The sequence below is a fragment of the Aythya marila genome (genome assembly GCF_965140915.1).
Source record: "Aythya marila genome assembly, chromosome: Z".
Classification (NCBI taxonomy): domain Eukaryota; kingdom Metazoa; phylum Chordata; class Aves; order Anseriformes; family Anatidae; genus Aythya; species Aythya marila.
In genome coordinates, this window is record NC_139080.1 from 85,591,635 (window position 1) to 85,613,767 (window position 22,133).

General features: G+C 36.2%; 1 protein-coding gene across 4 annotated transcripts in view; it reads right to left on the reverse strand.

Moving 5' to 3' along the window:
• ARB2A (ARB2 cotranscriptional regulator A) overlaps positions 1 to 22,133 on the reverse strand; it is a 253,767-nt gene that overhangs the window by 187,061 nt on the left and 44,573 nt on the right. For all 4 annotated transcript variants that reach the window (XM_082783044.1, XM_082783042.1, XM_082783043.1 and 1 more), the window contains exons 5-6: positions 14,708 to 14,773; positions 6,556 to 6,747 (exon numbers count right to left, since the gene is read on the reverse strand). In XM_082783044.1, the coding sequence (XP_082639170.1) occupies positions 6,556 to 6,747; positions 14,708 to 14,773 (258 nt within the window). The remainder of the gene's footprint in view (positions 1 to 6,555; positions 6,748 to 14,707; positions 14,774 to 22,133) is intronic.

Below are 22,133 nucleotides of genomic sequence, written 5' to 3' on the forward strand. Positions count from 1 at the left end.
ATGATCTATTTTAAATATTCAGTGTGTGTTCTTAACCCCATGTCTAGCTGGTGAAAAGAAGGCTTAAATGGTTTGGGAAAAAAATAAATAAATCAACTCTTCAAGTCACATTTACCCAAATAGCCTCTGTAGTAATTTTCTTAGGTCAGTGACAAAGTAAAAGCAGACTAACAAAATGTGCCACAGGGTTCTACAACAAGCCAGCTAGCAGAATGAAAGATGACAAAACAATCCTTAAGTAGCTTTATTTTATCAAAATTACGGAGCACACATAACTGTAAGAATGTAATATAAACAATTATTACAACAATGGTAATGCATCTTTATACATACATCTTCGAAAGGATGCACTAAATTCCAAAGGGTAATTGGATTTTCAGAACTGTGCCAGCGGTGTTTTTTTTTTTTTTTTTTTTTTTTCCCAGTTCAGTCATGACAGGGCCAGAAGGTAATGATACATCTGCCATGATGCAACAAGCAGACCTGTCTTCTGTCAAAAGTTGAAATCATAAAGGAATAAGCTGTCGTTAGCAACCTCTCTCCAAACAGTAGAGCTGTCATCTCATTGTTTTCCTTTGCTGGCATGGGGGCTGGTGTGGGCTTACATACCCTGTCAGTTGGTCTAAGCTTTTAACCTCTTATTGAATTTCAGACTTTGTAAAACTGCTATACATGTTATTATGTAATATCACCTATTTTCTGATCAATTAATAATTACTACCAAATAACTCTGTGACTTGTCCTCCTGTCTGCTTGGTGATCAGTATTCCAAAATAGTATTTGAGGGATCACCGATTCCTCAAAAAATGTTTAAAAAGGAGCTAAATACATTGATGTTTTTTTTTTTTTTTTCACCTTTTTTCTAGAGTATAGTGTATATATATATGGTTTTATGCCATGTATAAGCAATAATTTATTTAGTACTGTATTGTAAATGGCGTTTATATATCATGACATATCTCAAAAATAATACATCTCATTACTTGTAACACAAGTTTTCTTAATATTATCCCCATGAAAGGAGAAGATGTAAAAAAGAAGTTTTCTTTCCTAAGTACTTTACAGTGTCATTCGTCTTCTACCAAAACGAACATAAACAAATACATATATCAGATTCAGATAACTACTGTTTAAAAGAAAACAACATAGCATGTTCCTGTCCATTTCAGTGAAATTTTACTTCCAGAAAAATGCAAGAATGCCCAAATAAGATCATGATTTCTATGACACCGTAACTGTCTATTAATATATGCTGTAAAGGGAACATAAATATTATTATTCTACGTAAAAACTGTAATCACAGTGAAATGTCAACTGTGTTTTATTTCCAGAAAGCGTCACTTGCCTATCTTACTGAAATGTGCTAAGTACCTATAAACTATAAGACAAAATTTTAAAACGTAGGTTCTAAAATATAAACGCAAGAATAAAGAGGACTTTAACTATGTATTATTCCATGCTGAAACACAAGAAATTGAAGTTTGTAAGCAAGAATTCCTGACACTGTAGTTTAAACACTGCAATTTTTATTTTTTTTTGACAAAAATGTTTAAATATATCCTTTTGAAACCCCACTCATTTTTATAACATGGTAAGGCTAGAATGTATTTAGTAACATACCAGTTACTAAACAATACGGTTAATGAAATCACCTAAAAGTTACACTGAGTAACTTTACTACTGCTTTGCTACACCTGATAATTTTGTTCCCCTTTCAATACACTTACCAAACCAATGACATCTTATTGCACAATGAAGAAAGTAACCACCCTCAGCAATTCTCAGTAAATATTACCACCCTGTTAGCTTTATACAAATGAATGATATTAATCTGTGTGAATAGATCCAACATTCTGACAAAAATATTCTTAGGAACAGAAATTGTTTAGACAATGCTGTAGGAAGAATAGGATAAACACAAGGGAAAATATAAGATGAAAATCATGTTTTATCAGACACTAAAGAAAGATTTCTGCAGATGATGCCCATCTCAAGCCAGCCCTGTTTTCATCCGTTCATGGAAACTCTGATGGCGGGTGCTGCTGCATCTCTTTTGAAAAAAATCATCCAGGTTCTTTGAAGAAGCTTTTGTTCTAGTGCTATTACTCTTACGCCAAGCATTAATTTTCCTTTAAATAATAATAACAATATCTAAGCAATCTCAAAGAGATTGCTGAATTTGAAGCCTGGCAGAGATTCTTACTTGTTTCAAAAATATATATAATAAAAATCCAACAGCTTACAGTTGCTGTGGTTGAATTTCATTAGCATCCTTGGGTCCACAGCTCTAAGGTAACAAAAACACTGAATTTCCAAAGAAAGAAAGCATCCTTTTTTTTTTTTTTTTTTTTTTTTTCCTTCTACTTGGCAGTAAAGACTGCAGTAATTTGATGTCCTCTTTATTCCCCAGAGAAAGTATATTCCACATAAGAGGACTCCAAAACTCTTCTCAGTGTCCAAATGCAGGTAAGCTGAGGTCCTGTTTCCTCCAGGAGCAAACTGCCTCCCTAAATAGATGAGCTGTAGCTTCTCCCAGCAGACTTCAAAGCACAGAGGCAGCTTCTCTACCCACTACAGAAGGAACAGTACTGCATGAAGCAGTAGCAGCTGACTTTGGCATCCCTCCTTGCTTGCTCCATGCATCACTTCACAAAATACCACCTGTATCACCTGTACACCTCCCATCCAATTGTTCTGATCACCATCCATGTTGCAAGCACTCAACAACAAACCAGACAACCTAACCTCCTCCTCCCATAGCACCTGGTGACTGAGGACCTCACAGGGTATGGGAGCCTCTGAACAACCTAAACAAAATTCTTAATATTTGAGACCCCAAGTAAATACCCTCATCACAGAATTAAGTAATTTGGCTCTGTTTCTTATTATCTCCATTTGGCACTGCTGTAGTCACTGTATATATATCAAAATAAGTGACTGAGAAAAGACTGTCTCTATGAGACAGTGAATTACACATTTACTAAAAATTCAGAAGAGGTATTAAAATTATTCCTCTAATTTACAAAATATTTATTTATAAAAAGTTGAATAGCTTCAGTATGGTAATATATTTAAAGTGGAATAGACTCTGATTCCCAGAGGAAAGACTTGAACTTCTCTTGCATGTCAGATGACTGCTTTTATCAAAAATTTGTACTTCCCATTGCAGAAAGTTTCAGTAGAGAGGTTCTATTTTAACAAAACAACAAAATTATACCATTTTTATTTAGCACTATGTTTACAGGAAATTATCATCTTACAATATGTATGTTAGAATTGTTATTAATCATTTCTTACTGTTTTACTGCTTTATATTATCACATTTGTGTTTTCTGTACTTGTTTTTTTCTAAAATATATCTGATCGTACCCTGTTTTAATGCATTTACATGTCTCTCACATTCTGTACACTTTTCTCCCTCCTCCTTTTTCTACAATCTGTTCTGTATCCTGTTGCTTGTTTGTTCTTTTTCTTTTGTATTTTCGAGAAAGGCTTTTATGCTATCAAAGTTGAATTTCTAATCTAACACATTAATCTTATGTCCCTTACATAGAACCTTGTAGACTACTCCCAACACCTACTGCAGACAGAACTGAGTCTACACAATACAATCTGATATGAAAGATGGAAGAAGTACTACCTACAGGAATCACCCAGATTAAAAAAAAAAAAAAAAAAAAAAACAGTTTCTAGCTACTGGAAATCCCACCAGGATATTTCTCCTATTTCTCCTTGGATCTTTTCTGACCAATGTGTATCAGCCCCAAGCCACTAGAAATCTGATAAACTTCAAGCCTTTCCACTGCTCCCTGATTTCACACACGCTTTAAGACATGAGCTTTTTTTTTTTTTTTTTTTTTCCTTTTCTTCTTCTTCTTGAAAGTGCTGTGCCAGAAATATATGCTTTCTTCTGATTTTTTTTCTTCACCTGCTTCCTGGTTAGGAGTGCTACATCCATTGTCTACTAACACCTTCAGTTTTTGTATGTCCATTTTCATTTTTTCCAAGAAATTAACTGAAATTGTTTGCGGACTGTACACAGAGAAAAGCAGCAGAGAAAAAGATATAGTTTTGGCCTATTCTCCTTTGTTTTGTTTTTGTTTTATTTTAGGGAAAGTAGAGGTGTTGCAAATGTCTGTAAATTGAATATATTTCTGGACTAGTATCTGCACAAAAGTTGAACTATTACATTTGCAAGTTATTTTTTCAATTATTTTTTAGAAGTGAAAACCTAGTTGACAGCAAATGTTTTATATGAACATTTTGCACATTCACAACAGACCAGGGGAATTTTCAAATCCTAGATACTATTATCCACTTCCAATTCAAAGTTTATTATTAAAAAAATAATAATAAAATAAAATCCATATTTTCCTGTCATCAGCACTGTAATCTAATGCTTTGACAAGACTTACTGGTTTCATTCAAAGACGAGACCTCTTCTTAGAAGAAACACTGAAAGATCAGGGAAAACAATTCCTTCCTCCAAAGTGGCAACACTGCATGAGGAGTTATCACAACTTTCACTCAAGCCATATCTAGGCCAGTTATTTCGTTTCATATGAGACAGAACTGCCTAAGTTAGCTAGAGCACTGAACTCTGGAAAACCCAGAAATAGATGTAATTTTTATTATTATTAACTAAAAATCGGAGACCTTATACTCATTCTGTCATAATCTTCCGCACTTAAAAATCTAACCTATATGATCTGTACATGAAGTACACATGATATCGGCATGTAACTACCCTTCTCCTCTCTCTCTTTTTCTTTTTTTTTTTTTTACTTTAGTCAAAACATAAAGGTTCCAAATATCTTCACTGTGGTTTGATTTCCATAAAATACTGCTTTGTATATACCAGATGTATAATACTCACTGCAGTGAGAATTGGACATATATAATGCTATATTATAACAATAATATGAACATATTTAAAACAATATAATTTGATATAAATAACTTGATATGATTCATTTATGATATGATTTACGATATGATTCATTTATGTATGGTTCATTTATGATATGATTTTACATAAAAAAAATAATTGCAGATACTAAGTGTTTTACACATTTAGCATATGTGCCAGAATTTTACAAGGGACAAAAATACAGATTTTACAGTATCTGGAATTATTCAACTAAAGACTACAAATAAATAAATAAATACTTGTTAAGAAAGAAGAAAGTGTAAAGGTAAGAGCATGAAGTCCGATATCCTGACAGGATCAAATGACTACACTGTTTAAAATATTTTGTCATCAAACTGTTTGGTTATTTTCATGCGTATTTGAAAGAAGCACTCAAAATGCAGAAATAAAAAATCTGTTTTTAAGGTTGTACATTTGAGGGAAGAGCTCTGCTCTGTGTTCCACTGGCACAGCCATTGGATTTAAAAAAAATAAATGGGAAAAAGTGCCTGTAATTCTCCTCTCCTAGAAATACTCTCTTCAAAATTGGTGATTTAGGGATACTATCCCAGTCTTAAGTGCTCAACATCTCCTATTAGCCAAGACAGCACCATGTTTAGGAAAGAACAAAAATGAAGGAGTGTAAGCACCATGAGGAAAATTTAAGGAACTGTATCTCTCCAACTTTCTTGGGAAAAGTTCTGGAACTCACTCCAGAAATTAACCTCCTACACTTGACTCACCATATACACCTGTATCATACTCTAGAACCATGAAGTATTTTTGGATCTGTCTCTGAGTCTTAGTGAATATTTTAAAGTCAAGTGCAAAAAATTCAACTTTATGTAGTAAAATGTGCAACAATCACAGTGACAACACTGCTACTAAGAATAACTTAGTATATATAATTGAAATAGTAAATTTTAAATAGGCTTTTCAAATGTTTACTGGAGGAAGTTTCATTTAGGTAGTATGATGTGAGGGTTGCATTATATCTACAAAGTTCCATGTTAAAAATACTACACAAATTGTGCAGTGTCTCTCACATACATGCAAACACAACAGAATAGTGTCCATAAAATGTAAATGTTTTTAACTGTCAAGTATTGATAGGTGAATCAGAATGAATCAGTATTCAGTGCAAAACTGAAAAAGACTGTGCCTCTAATAAATTCAGTACAAGCCTAGCAAAAAAGCCTGCTGTTATCATGAAAGCTCATGTTATCATAAGATTACAACAGACGTTGAGTGAGAATACGTACAAATTTAATGAAATGTAAAAGAAAACACTTCAAATCATAACAAATTTCTGTAGTGCCTTCTATTGCATCTCATCGCCTGTTAAGGGCTCTTGTCACGTTAGCTGCCATATTAAACTACATGGCAGTGCCATCACAATATGACATAAAACAAATTTTTTGTTTTACTGTAAGAGAGAAACTTGCTTCTATTAGACAAAAGTTCTGAAAAAAAAAACAAACCCAACCAACAAGCAAGTATTTGCATCACAAATAAAATGATCACACAGGGAAATGGAGAATACTGATTAATAAATTAAAACATCCTAGATTCATAGCTCTTTATATATGAGTACACATACGTATACAGACACAACTGTACATACATGTACATACACTTTCACTTACCTCAACGGCTCTCTTTATGTATGGTATCTGTGTGCCACTGTCCAGATCTTCGTTAATTATAAGTCTCCTAGCCCACTGACCTGCTCTGACAACACCGCTACCATGAATTAGGACCAACAGTTTGTCAGGATTTGTTAAGGCATCTTCACTCATAAAAATAAAGCTCTTTGGTTCACTCTCGGTTGCATCAACCTGCAATTACAGCAATACACACTTTTATGCACCAATAAAAAATTTTAAAAGAACATCTGTAGTTATAAAGCTAGCCCCCAGGACTGGTATCAAAACTTTCACCCTTTAACAAATAACTTGTGTGTATATATATATGTTTTTTATATATATAAAGGACTATATATATAAGGACTAATGTGTGCCCAGCACTAAAGAAAAATAAAGCAGAAGCTAATATTTATGCTATTTAACTTTGAACCATAAAAACATACCATGCTTTAGAACAGTTATCCAAGAGAGACTTAAACTTACTGTATCCAAACAAAAGGAGGAGGGAAGGGGAAAGGTGGGTGTTAAAAAGTATGCTAAAGCTTATTTAGAGAAATTTACTAGTGAAAGAGAGAATCCATAAACGAACAACCTCTGGGGAAAAAAAATAAAAATAAAAATAGAACTCAACAACAAAAAACAAGTAATTTGTCATCTCTGTTATGCCTGAAGCAACAATGAAAGTCTGATATAATATGAAAAACCTCCTAGAGTTCCATCTCAGCCACCTCAAATACCCAATAAGCCATGTATGAAGCAGCATGGTAAATTTGCCTATTATAAATTTAATAGGATGGGCCAAATAAAATATAGAAATCCAATTTGGATTTAAATATTGGCTTCATTAAGAGTCCTGCACCAGGGTCAGTGCTTAGTTACTCTACACTAAGAACAGATCAACAAGCAGATTTGATATTGCGTAAACCATGATCTAATTCCAAGTTTTGTCCTTACTCTAGAGAATAAAGGTACACTTTTTGCTCTCTCTCTATATAAAAAAAAAAAAAAAAAAAAAAAAAAGGAGGTTCTATAAAACAGGCCCGTATTTGGATTAACAAGCCTGGCTCAAGGCAAAAGAGTGATGCTGGTGGCTATCCATTCTTCCTTTTCTCCCACATGAATGCAAAGGAGAGGACAGAGCATGGAAAACTCTTTACCCTCCTGTGCTCCTTACCTCACGGCCCACACAGGTTAACTATATGGCTGCTAGGAATAGCCTTGTGTTGCCTTACACCCTGCAACAGTGATGAAATCAAGCTTAAGAAGATGCGAGCCTTACGCTGAGAAAAGGGAACTGGCTACTTGGAATGCTTCAGCTTTTCTCTCATTCCTGGGTATGTTTTCTGATTCACCTTCCCTCTGGAAAAGGTAATTCCATGTGAATCTTCTTAAGGCCTTTTCAGGCTCTTTTAGGCCTTGCTTTTTTTTTTTTTTTTTTTTTTTTTTTTTAATGAAGCTAATGAGTTTACTTGAACAAAAGGAGTTCCTAACTGGACGAACATTCAGCATCTGCCGCAGGACTGAAGATCTTATGCCCTGCTCCAAAATGATATAACATCTCAGGTATCCCAACTTCCACTGTCTACAACAGGAAATGTACTTGTCTTCTGTCACACTTTGTGTGAAAACGTAAAATGTGGCAAAAAGCAAAAAATCACAAAAAAAATCTCTTGAAAAGAATTTATAATATATGAATATAACTGTATCCTACACTGGGGATAGAGTCGGATCACATTGCCACTTCTGAAGTATCAGTGCTGATTTATTAAAGTAGAAGATGCAAATACTTAGACAATGCTAAATTTAAAATAGTAATGAGGTAATGATATGAGCTAATTGTCTTTTGGCACATAAACTGAATGCTTACAACATTATAATTAAGAGAAACCACTGTGAATTTGTACTTCAGACTAACATATAACTAAACTGTATGTTTTAGTATTTATGAACCAATTTTTTGTTCATTATTGAGGAAATACCAGCACCTGTAATATGTAGGAGAAGACACAACATAACTAGTTCACATTTTCGCAGTTATGCTGATCTACAAGTTAAAAAAAATATCTATCAAGCTACTAAAAAATAACCCTTCGTTCCCTTCCTCAACTTTATTACATCTGGAAACTTTCTTTTCTTCAAGCTAATTTCTCTTCAAACAGTAGTAATTCATTAAATCACCTTTTCACTAAAGAATGCACATAAAGGTCACTCTTGTGCACAACACTACTTTATTGACAAATCAACGTAGAATATCACTTAGTGTTAGACACACTGAGTCCATGTAAAATAATTTATTTTTATTAGCCACTTGCACTTCTGGAGCTACTCATGATCCTTTGTTGAAAGACAAATTGAATAAATTCAGTAAAATGTGGAGCTTCAATTTGTTTAATTTAACAACTTAATTCAACTTTATTATTCATTTCCAATAACAACCTTCCAATAATTTGTAGCTAAGAATGTCAAACCAATCTATATTCTGCCGATAATTTACTGCTTAAAATTACTGTTAAAGTTTAATTTTCCTTTTCTCAGATTTATTTTTCCAATGCACAACTATATGCTAAGTTTTATGAATGTCTACAGTTATGAGGAATTCTCTGATGAGTTATGCACTCTACAGACATAATGAAGTTCTTACAGTTTTCAAACAGTGAAGTAATTTTTCCATGAGTTCCATCTCTGATGAGCTATCACATGATGTAGTAGTACCAGTGTATAAAATATTTCAACTGCAGACTAGTTGGTAATTTGCAAAGTTGCTATCAATACTTAGGGTAACAACAAAACACACTGGAAACCCAGTCTTATTTCAACCTCCATGCTAAGACTTTAAGTCATTATGACTCAATTTTCAGATCTCAGCCATCAGCAGCTTAAGACTCATCTAGGCTCTAGGGGTCCTTAATTCTGCCCACTTATAGTTTAAAGTTTGAGATTGCTTCAGTTCAAAATTTTAAAGGGAAAAAACACTAATATCTTTCTTACACATATTAAGAAACACCATAAAAGACATATACTGAGAGCCTACAAAGAGGTGAAACAGGCGTACCTTGAGACTGGAGGCAAGAACAGGGCAAATAAACAGAACAGAAACTGAAGAGTCAGAAAGAATGTAGGAATTATGATCAGCAGGTGTAGGGAGAAAACTGGTCATTCGTGATGCAAGACAAAGAAGTTTTCTGTTAAGTTGTTCTGCATAAAGATCACTAACTCACTTATGTTATAGTCTTCACAAAACTGAATTTCCTTCTTTCTTCTTTTTTTTTTTTTAAGTGAAAACTATTGATCAATACTACAAGCTGCTAATTAGCAATTCGTGAAAAAAAAAATTCACCAGTAACTACAACTAAATTAAACTACAACTAAATTAACACACCTACATCTAAATTAACGCACCTGAAACTGGTGAAATTTCAAAAAAACAAGTATTGACCTGATTTGGGTAACAAAATAACCAAAAGGGATAAGCCGTGGAGATAAGAGACCATTGTTTCTCACAGAAAAATAGTTCTTGGCTTTCTAGTAGATCAAGAGAACTACTGAATGAAGTTTTATCTATTGAAGTGAAAGAGCAAAGCATTGACAAGTTAGAAGGTTCTGCAAAGTGAGACCTTTCAGTACCATCGTCAATAAAACATGTTGGTGATTATTTAAACTTCCATCTCAGGCCTTCCCAGAAGCTGTTAAAGATGCATTTAATTCAGAAGCACCCTTTATTTGTCCTCAACAGCTAAAGAACAGCAAAGATCAATCACTGATTATGCCATTAAAACCAGAGAAATACAAAGGCTTCATCTGGATAAAAAACCTGCAGTCTTCTTTGTACTAATAATATAACCTTCAATGGAGCACAAAATGAGAAATTTAAAAGAAATAATTGCACTGCTTCTCCCTGAATATGAGTTTCTTCATTTAAATTTTCAAGTCCAGTCGCAGATTTTGAACATTAAAAGAACTACAATATTTTACACTAGCAATAACATCTAAGCCTCTCCGGAGGAAAAAAGGTTTGGATTTACATTTGGCATAGACGCTAAAGTAATAAAGCAACAAGCAAACTTTCCAGATTCCCAAACTGTTCTTATTTTTGTATCTGAAAGGAAATAATTGAGTCCAAAACTGAAAATGTCACCTGAGAAAGTAAAATAAAGACAGCGGAGTTGGACTTTGTCCATGACGTGGAGGAAATTAAGTAAGATGAGCGAACGTGAATGCTGTCATAGTGAACCTCTGGAGCACAGCATTTCAGTGCACTACTAAAATCGTATTGGAAAAAAATGTACTCCACTTAACACAGTCCTGAAATACATTTCTTGTATTCAAACATTATTACACCATCAACTTTGTAATGAGCTGGCAGAAAAATAAAGGCCAGTACACCAACTTTCTGATTGCCTTGTGACAAAGTTTGTGAAGAATTATTCCAAATTTACCTCTGAAATACTTATGTAAGGTGTTTACAACAGTGGCCACACTGGTCAGGATAAGGGTCCCAAGATGCTTTTTCTGTCAGATCACTTAGGGGAATAAGTATGAGAAAAGAGTATTTATGGAATGATTCTTCCCTCTTTTTGGCAACCAGTGACTTTGGAGCTTCCTGATCCAGAGTTTGTTCCTGGACAAGCAAGTATGATAGTTCAATGTACCTGTCACACCTTAACACCGTCAAATGTTTTTTTTGAATGCATTTGTACCTTTCTCCTTAATAGTATGCTGTGGCAATGAGTTCCACAGTATAATTGGGACCTTTATGAAAAAAGGTACTTCCTCTCTTTCAGTAGAGATCTCCTGCCTGATAATTTAAACTTGATGCCCCTTAGCTCCTCTATTATGAAAAAAAGTGAAAAACCATTCCCTATTCATCTTCTCTACACCTTTCATGATTTTATAGATTTGTCATATTCCTTCCTCAGTCATCTATTTTCCAAGCTGAAGAATCTTTCTGTCTAATCTTTCTTTGTCTGAAAAGGATTTCATTCCTGTGATCATCCTTGCAACCCTCCTCTGTATTTTTTTTTTTTTAATTCTACATATCCTTTTTGATATGGTGTCCAGACTCCACGCAGTGTTCAAGATGGGGGCCCACATAATGAGTGGAATGATGATGTTTTTCTGTTTTGTTCTTAACACTTCATAATTCCTAACATCCTATTTGCTTTGAGGGTTTTTGACTGCCATTGAGCATTAACTGATGTTCTCAGAGAGCTATTCACAATCACTCCAAGATCTTTCCTGAGTAGTAATAGCTCATTTAGAGGCCACCATTGTGTTTACAGAGTGAATTCTTTTCCCCGTAATTTCACATTTACCAGAATTGAATCTCATGCCATTTTATCATCCAATCATTCAGCATCATGAAATAATGCTCAAACTCATCACAATCAGCTTTAGATATCAGTATTCTTTATTATTTTAGAAAAAAATCAGAAAAGTTATTTACATTCTATCAATTCCTCTTTCCTTTTATTTACAAATATGTTATCAGTGCAGCTCTTAACAACACTGCATCAGTCAAAACTTTTCATCTGTGAAGTATGAATACCTTTTTTTTTTTCCTTTTTTTTTTTTTCTTTCTTTACCTTTTAGCCTATTATTAACTCATAACGGGACTCCTTCTTACGCCAATGCAGTGTCTTCTTTAGAAGCACTCTGCAAGCTCGTTGGGAGATTACTGGAAATCCAGGTTTTCTTTCATTGACAAGATCTTATGATTTTCAGGCTGTCAGTGCACTCTAGCCAATCTTTTAAAATGAAGGCTGTACTGACTTTTGCCCCAGTATATTATTTCTTCCTGATACACAGCTCTAGGAATCTCTCCTGGAACACTTCAAAAATCATCATATACTTACTTTTTTTTCTGTGCCTCTTTTGAAAGTAGCTGATCTGATCAGTAAGTTATACACTAGTTTGTTGTGCTTCTTAAAGAACCTTGGGCTTAAAAAACATCTCATCCAGGAAGCTGACTACTGTACAATAAATCCATTCATTCTAAGATCTCTTCTACTGACATGCCAATTTGAGACAGTTCCTCAGAATGATACCCGGTTTCAAATAAATAAATAAATAAATGAGTGTGGTGTGAAAACCTCTGGATAGTTACTACTGGAAATAATCATTTTAATTGTTCTCTGAGCATTCCTCAGCTGAGATCTGGAGCTGAGCATTCCTTTTGCTTGCAGCTCATCTATTGGTCTCATCAGCTGTTTTATTAATAACTTTTACAAATTTAACAAGCTCTTCTAATCTAATTTTTGGGCAATCTTATTGTAATTTTGTATCTAACATAGCTAACCAGCAGTTACACCCCTTTTTTCCTCACTTGCATGGGGCTTACAACTGCTACAAACCATCTTACTATTTCTATTAGCCTCCATTATTAATTTAAAATAAATTTCCTCGTGCTGTTCCTTGGAACTTGTTGGGTGACTTAACCATAGCCTTTAGACAGCTCTCATTTTTCACCTTCTGCCTCATTTTTGTAGTTTTCTTCACAATCTAGTTTTGATTCTGGTAACGGCTTCCTATGAATAAGAGCCATTACTGAAGAATGGGATTCATACCTTGTGCCAAATTTTCCACACTGCTCAGAATTAAATGGGTGCATTGTGAGTTCTTCCTTCACTCCAAAATGCAGTGTACTCATGACACTTTGCAAAAACTGGAATATGTTGGAGAATGGTTTAAGTGTACTACTAACAAACTCCATCAGTAGATCAGTGATTACTACACAATTTGTAATTAAGAGTAAATACAGATCACTTCAACAAGAGCTATACAAGGAGCTATTCTCCCAAGCTAGACACACAAATCTCAGAGTAGGGCAGAAGAGAACCCACAGATGTGACGAAGGTGAAGGCAGTATGGTGCTACTTTTTTGAAGCTTAACTGTGCACATAGGTATTGCAACGTCTTATTACATACAAAGTTCCATAGCCTCAAAATTTGGGCACATAAAAGTTTAAAAATGACAGCTTCCTGGTTTCAGAGTGTGACATTGCTTGAGGAAGTCTTTTGATGCATTACCACTCTGGAATACAGAAGCATTCCTGGACCAAAACTTCCCCAGTGGAGAAAACTAGTTGTGTAGAGAAGTTAGAGAGCTCATGCCAAGCACTGCATCAGGCAGGCTGTCACAATGAGCCCAATCCTCTCCTGTTCATGCAGAGAAATCTGAAGCAAAGGAAGCTTTCTCAGGTGGTCTCAGGACAGGGGTGCAGCAATATTGGGCTTAGCAGCTGCTGATCCCCTGCACAGTCCTGTGGAGCTCCCAGACACTTCTGCCCTGATGATGAAGACGTTGGCAAAGCCTGGCCAGGAAACTCTCAGCAGCTGGGACAGGTTATCAAAACATTCCCTGAACAATGCTTGGGGAATGGAAAAGGGAATTGCAAAATGTTATAGAACTATGAAAGTAAAAGGAAATTTGCTTCCATACCTGAAATGGCTTTTTCTCTGCTGAATAGGAGGGGCTGGCTGAGAACAGCTCTAGTGGAAAAGCTTCTCAAATACCACATGAATTCTTTAGAATAGTGATGGAAAACCTACACAGCACGGTCACACTACTGTCTCCCCACAGAATATAAAAATACCCAAACAACATCATGTTCTTGCATACACTTATAGACAGCAACACTCTCACGTGCTGTCTGGGGACTGCTTCATCACTTCTAAGGGCTGATCAAGTGTTTTCACCAAACAACATCTACACTTTATAGCACATACATGTTATAAGCTCCTGAAATTGTGTGTTTAAAGAAATTATAAAGTAGACATGGATCAGTTGACTGAGACTCTGTTTTGAGTTTATTACTCTGTATGTAGAGACACCTGTCTTTAGCTCTGGGAACCCATCTGTAGAGGTCTCAAAGCATTCACAAATGTTTTCCAAAAATTTTGTGGTTCCTCTACCAAAATTAGCACATTCTGGAGTCTGTCAAGGCAAGGAAGGCTCAGCTAGAGAAATCAAGCACATGAGAAGTCAGGCAGATCCATCTCTCCGAATGCACACACATGCTGCACGTGAAGTCAGCGTCCTGAGACGACACCATGCAGAGGCCGGGCACATCTTGTCTTTATCTGAACTCTGGATTGAAGTCTCTGCTTTTCACAGATCCAAGCAAACAGCATCTTCAAAAATATTTATACTTACCGGGAGAGTTACTTTTTTCAAATGGCATTCCTTTTCCAGTAGTCCATAAACATATTTAGTAATAATCTGTAAGAAAAAAAATAACAGACCACAAGAAAAAGAAAAGCAAACAGAAGTTAAACCACCTACAGTAATGACATATCCAGGCAGACAACTTAAAGGCTAGCTAGTGAAACTTGTAAGCACTTGCATATGTTTTGCCACGTATCTGAATTCTTCGCTCTACAACTAAGTACAGAACTTAGGGATTTATACAAAATGGTCCTCTCTGGCTCTCAGCAAAGGCTGCTTGTCAGTACAAAGAAATTGTAACTGTACCTGTGAATCCATCACCTGCTGCTGTGTGAATAATTATGTGCCTCAAAACTAAGGATTATAACCAATTAATATATACTCAGGGGTACAAGAAAGGCTCTCTTTTGCAAAGAAATACTTTAAAAGCATTTTTTCCATAAGCAGGACTCCTGAAACCCTCTCCCCTGCAGGTTCACTTCATGAGCTACATGGAGAGCAGATCTTTAGTCACCCTCAGCACAAGTTGCCTTGCCATTTCTATTCACTGAACTGGGGAGGGATGGGTCAAAGGTGTTCTAAATAGAAAAAAAGCCCAACTGATTCCCCAGTATGGGGGAGTTTAAGTCTCTTGTCTGTATGTAGAAATAAAATTGAAATTTTAGACCTGAAACAAAAGGAATTATTTCAAAGAGCAACCAAAAAATAAAAAATAAAAATCAACTTACTTGCAACCAAAGAGTTGCTGTCTCAAACGTAACCAAGTTGTTCACACTTCAAAGGTTTGCCTAATACCTAGGGAAATTTTTTCTTCCTTATATATTGTAAGAAAATGGAGATGCAGATGGAAGAACTTTCTAACTATTATTAATTTGGGAATTAAGCTGTGAAACAAACTAAAGTGCTTTGTCCATATGGGGCTGTAAAAATGGTTCGGAAGTAACTGCCTGGATTTCACTGGCTACAGAAGTTTGAAAAAAAAAAAAAAAGTCAAATTAAAGAGGAAAAAAAAAAAAGCTCATTAAGAGCCTCAAATGGTGCTTGCCTTCCCTTTAAAGCTTGGGGAACTATGTTTAAATTCCAGACAGGACAAGATCTAAGTCACGAAATATTAATCTAAGAATATCTGGGTACAAACCCAGCTGGTATTCTTTAGTCCAACCGCTCAAGGCCACAATTACTGCCATCTGAACCCGCAGCATATTAAGCCACAACAGAAACAGTGCTGTAACAAAGCTCTCAAGTGATGGCATCTTAACAACGCACTATGAACAGAGCAAGTAGGAGCCAGGGTATCATAAACTTCAATTTTAATTTTCCTAATGCAGAATTACCAAATAAAGTTTCAATGAAGTCCAAAAGTTTTCATTATGTACATGTGAGCAAGCACACTATGCAAACGTTTGGAACATACTTGAACGAATTAGAAGTACTGATGGAAGCTAACTAAAAAAGTTGTACCCCACCCCCGCCCTCCTTACCCCCCACTACACAAAAAAAAATAATAAATCTTTATTAGGATTCTGTGAATTCTTTGCTCAAATATGTTCATTGATAGAATTATGTTCAAAAAACTTTATGGTTTTAAAGAAAATCAGTCTTACTGAACATTACTATCTACAGGGAAACTGCATTTGGAGAAGGAATTTAGCTGTGAGCGATGAGTTGATTTAAGACATGTTTATCCCCAGAGCAGTATGTTAGGAACATGCATACAGTCTAATTTTACCTTCAGGGCCAAACTTTTTATGGTTCACCGAAATCAACTGCAGTGTAATGCCAACAAGTAAAGCAGTTAAGTTCCTGCAGTCTCAGATGCTGATGTTGTACAGACATTAAAAAGTGTGTAATGATAATATGGCCTCAAACGTAGAAATTTTGTTTTTCACTCTAAACCCAGGCATCTCCTAACCATCAAAAATACTAGAAAACCTGGAAGAGAAAAAAATTGCTACAAAGAAAATATATTTAGACACCACTTGCAAAAAACTACTCTTTTTTTTTTTTTCAGCTATGTGTTACGTATCTATTTCTTCTATTCTCTCTTATCTATTTAGACTGTGATGACTTCAGGGCAGAAGCAAACCTTTACTGATTTTTTCCAGGGCCAGACTCAATGGGGCTCTGATCCTAACTGGCTCTTTATGCACTACTCTAGTATAACAAATAGTGATAACAGCCTTAAAAAGGGAATGGCGAAATCAGGAAAGCACTCTCCTGTATGGCAAAGACCTAACCTAATGAAAAAGAAAAACAAACAGACAAACAAACAAACAAAAAAACACATGAAGAAAGCTACAGTAGGATGGAGTTTCTAATGCAAATAGTGAGATTCAGGCAACTCAGCAGTTGGATGGTCTCCAAGGCTGAGACAGACTTGAAGAAAAACTGCTGTATCCCAGTGTATCTAAGTCCACAAGAGATTTTTTTTGTCAGCGGGAGATGGACAGGTTCAGGGATATCTCAGCAATGGCTGGTGCACTGTCAGCTTGAAAGGATGGAAGGTGACACAAGATTTCCTGAAGTAGCACCAAATCCCTGAATTTCCCACATCTGAAAACATCATCGTCTTGTGATTTTATGGTTGCTCTGTAATTCTGAAAAAAAATATATACTTTTTTTTTCTTTTTTTCCTTTTTTTTATACTAAGGAGGGAAGGGAAGTGCGCTATGTTATTTATTTAGTAAAAATCAAGTCTTACTACAACAAATCTAGACCATTTAAATAGCCAGTACATCTTAATATTATCAGTTTATGTATACTGGTACAATCTTTAAGATATGAAAATTGTTGCAGAATCCTGGTTTCTTGAATGAGAAAGTGAATATGACTAGACTCTATGAATTCTTCTGGACCAACTATCTGTCATACAGTTGCTTGGGACTGGAGGTATTGTCACTCATCCAGTACAAGCCATTCTCATGGCAAACTGTAACACTTGCTAGAGAGCACTAAGCATTTTACTCAGATCAACCTGAATATTTTTGGTTTTTATAAAGTTTTTCCAGCTCGTGAGGTGTGCCAACAGTGCAAGCAGTATTCTGCACTGCAATTGCAGGTGACAAGGCTGCTGGTGAGCGAGCAGCAGCAAGTGTCTAAGATAGAACAGGAAAAAGAAGCAAGAGTGAGGCCTGCCCAGAGCGTGTGAAATCAATGGCATCAAGAAGAAAGGAGGAAAAATGGTTGCTCTCGTTCTTCATATTTGTTGTACAAACACTGGGAGCCCAGCCTTCTCATTGCCTGCAGTGAGAACTGGGCAAAAAATAAACACAAAAAACAAGGCAAATCCCTGCCTCTCATCCCCTATTCTGATAGCATGGGAAAAATCCTTCCCCACCACAAAAAAATGGTTAGCCTAGCACTCTCACTGCCCAAAAACATATTAAAACTGAGAACCGAGAAAGACTTTGCTTCAAGTACAAAGTGGTCCTCAGGGAGGAAGCTAAATGGCTTGTACTTCAATTTCATTTCAGTGAGCTGAGGAGCCAACATCCCACTTTCTGTAAGCCCAAGGATTTTCAGCCATCAGCAGTGTTACAGCTTTTCTTATGTTTGCTGGACCAGAAGAGTTCCTAGAACAAAGCTGGGCTGCTGAGAGAAGGGACCACAGACAACCGAGTGCAACACATCTCAATCAGTAAGAACAGCAAACTACCCCACTCTCAGGTGCACTAAAAATACAAGTACCTAAGTTCTCCTATCATTTCCTTGCAATGGTTCCTCTTCGTCTACTGTGGACTGCATTGAGAGCAGTAATACATGTTGGTCAGGACAGGAATCAAAGTTTAATGTTCACTGTTGCCTTTCTGAGGAATTTAAATGAATGTTTTAAGTAGGATCCTTTAAGTAGGATCTGAACAGTGTAAATATCTCCAGAAGTACTTTATCAAAGTACTTATGGCCACAAATATGACATCTGTGAAGTTCAAAAGTCTGATGCATAATTTCAGGATAGGTCTACGTTGTGATCAGTACAATATACTGTATTTCTAAGAGGACTCAACCAATGGTATCAAAAGACATCAGTGATGTAAAATTAAATGCCGACAGCTAGTTGTTGACAGAAATAAGAAATACAGATAGGAGATAACCCAACAAAGATAAATTTAATCCAGTTCTCTTACATGGATACACAACAGAACTCAATTTAATTACAGAGCAATTCAATTGATGGCCTGGACAGATAGCAAAGAAGATAGCGACAAAGAGAGAACACCACAGAAAGAGAAGAAACACCGTATCTCATTTTTAGGCAGAGTATTACTCTTGCATTGCTAAACATCTTTAACAATGGCAGCAAAGACAACAATGTTCCATGCAGTCTACAGAGCAAAACCAAAACTGCAAATGGAAACGTAGCTCTGGTATGTGTAATTGTAGTAGACATTGATTGGGAAGGCCCTGGCTTCATATGACTTCTGTTCTTCTAAGATTGTATTGTTCACGTAGAGGACTGTTTTCAATTGCCAAGAAGCACTGAAAAAATCTGTTAGCAGCATAATTTGTAAAATCTTTGCAACCATGCTGAAGCCAAGTGAGCAAAAGATCAATACTTGCATACAACAGTGTGAAACTAGAAATTAAAGAATAAGAGCCATTGAGACTAGTTACAAAGATACTGAAGTACTGAAGCCTAAACACGATTATAAGTGTAGACAAATACAAAAGAGACTCTTCAGAGCAGAGTCAGATGTGATATGTATTGAACATCTTTAAATAGCAGAGGTCTGGAAAAGAGGGCAACCAAAAGCCTGCCTACAGAGCAAGATGGCAACTCAGCTTAAAATAATATACCACAAATTTGAATTGAGTAAGAAATGGAAAGAAGCATTGCAGCCAATATCAAAAATTTTAAGAACCAGCTTGACATGCACAAGGAAAGGCAGAAGTGGAGCTGACCCAGCGGTGAACTTTCCCATAAGAGAGATAGCCAGGTATACAGATAACAGGTCACAACTCACTGACTTGTTTTGTAACACCTGCATTCTCATCCAGAGGAGCTGTTTGAGCACATACCACATCAAAAACCATGCTGGGATGCAATGAAGTGCACTGAGCCTTGCCAGTCAGGCCCCCTCCCTGCTGTGCTTCATAACTCAGGTTCTCTGAATTCTTGTTTTCCCTGAGTGGTTGCCCTTTCAAAACCAGACACAGGTCACTGTCCACCACTATATTATGTGTGCAAACAGGACAGCAAACCCACTGCAGAGGAGAAAAAGGAACGAGAATAAAATAAACTACTTTCCCAGAATGAGTTCTCTGCTAAAAACGTGTTAAGAAAATGTCATCTAGGCCTGTGTGACGTGCGGCCTTCTGCTTCTAAATCAGCGCCTACCGGTACCGACTGGAAACCATTACCACGCTCAGGGATTCACGGCAGATGTGAGGAGCCCTTTGGGTAGCGCAAACCACAAAGACTCTTTGAAGACAATCAGACACCACATGTCCCTCCCTGCTCCCATATGTGCTCCCCTCGTGACCAAAACACCAGCAACCGTGGCCGATGGTTGGTGTGTGGTTAGCACATGACAAGGAACGAAGCACGCGTGGCACGACAACGGAAAACACGAATTATGGCCAGCCACACGACAGAGGGCAGATCACAAAACCCTGACGAAAGGATAGGGGAGTCCAAGCTGTTAAAACAAGTTGCCCACACCTCTGCCTGCTCCTACACACTTCTAAGCAGATTTCAGGGGAAAAAAAAAAAAAACAAAAAAACACACACACACAAAAGTATCAAATTATTGATTAAATATATTACTCTTGTGGACAAGATCCAGCTGGATGGGTCTCAAATTCCCACTTCATGTTCCTTGTTCGCAACGGCTCCAAAAACAAATAGCACCCCAACTCCACGACTGCTGTTCATCACCACTTTTCATCGCCCCAAGGGCTAAATGAGACATAACCACTCTCTTACAGTTATTCTACTTCACATCCAGACTGAGATACACTGGCAATGACACACTTGCTCAGTGGACAGAAGTCTTCTGCCTCCAAACACGCCCATTCATGAAACAACACTCCTTAAACACCTCATCAGACCACTTGTTCTCATTCATTTTTCAAGAAAGTTCTCAAGATATACAAAAATGCAGAGTAAGACAATTTTACCTAAAGGTTTTTATTACTGTCCGAATTTGTCATAATCATGTAGATGCTAAACTTAAAATTAAGTAGGTTGTAGCTCATAAAACATGGATGGTGTGGCATTTTCCTTTTTGCCTGACCTCCACTTTTATCATAAGGCCTGTTGTAAGCAAGGCTAAACGCATTCCTGCTGTACTTATTATTCTTCTATTAACCTTGTGAGTTAACTATAACCTCAGTTTAATCTCTTAAATGAATGTGTGGTAAAGAAAAGCATAGAAAAAAGGGAAAAAAATTACAACTGAAAAGGCTTTCCTCAAAAGCACTGAAATGTGACCATCTCTACTTCTACAATAACTTGTTTGGATACAATTTGCTATGCTTTAAGTTGAAATAAAGAAAAATGCAAGTGTTCCTTTCCTTCAGAGAATGCACAGAATTCAACCTTTAGGTTCAATCATTTGTCAATTTTCACCCTGTGACAGGATTGCACTTAAAATGTTCAACATTACCAGTTTGCCTGACAATTCTACATATAGACCAAAATCAACGTCATTTGCCTTTCTTTTTTTCCTAAAGTAGTATGTTTGACTTGACATTGCACACTACAGCAAAAGAATTGCTGTCAGCTTCCAAGCCCTCTTAAATGTTTCCAACCACCCATTCAGCACTGACTTACAGCCTTCGTGAATCTAACTTAGATAAAAAAAAAAAAGAAAAAAAAAAGATCTTTCACAGATATAGAAAGAATACTATTTTTAAATAATTTAAATTCAACCTCTGAGATTAGAAAATTACTATTAATACTGGTGGCCTAAAAGCTCCAAGGCTGTATATGCAGTTGGGGGTTTTATCACTGATCTTAAGAATAACCAAGTATAAACTACAAGAAGCAATACCATGACTATGTGATCCATTACCAGTACACATAATGTTTTTTTCTTAGTTTGTACAATTTGTCTTCTAAATCATAATAAGCATTTTAAGGGCAAAAAGAGAAAATGAGCAAGAGAAGGAAACAATCCTTATAACATACAGTACTCAACCTACAACTTTTTTTCCTTTTTGCAGGGTAAGAGTGGCAACGCTCAGTGAAAAAATGCAAAATGAATTCCAACTGACTGCCCTGCAGCAAATCTCAAGTGGTGGGACTGACCCGGGGCTTGCTACTGTGGCTGCCATTGCCTTGGTTGAATGAGCTTTATTTTGACCCCGGAGTGACAAACCTGCCAATAAGTAACAATGAGAGATGCAAAGGAACTTTTTGACATACTGTTCTTGGATACAGACTTACCTAAGAACTAGGACAAACAAAACAAAC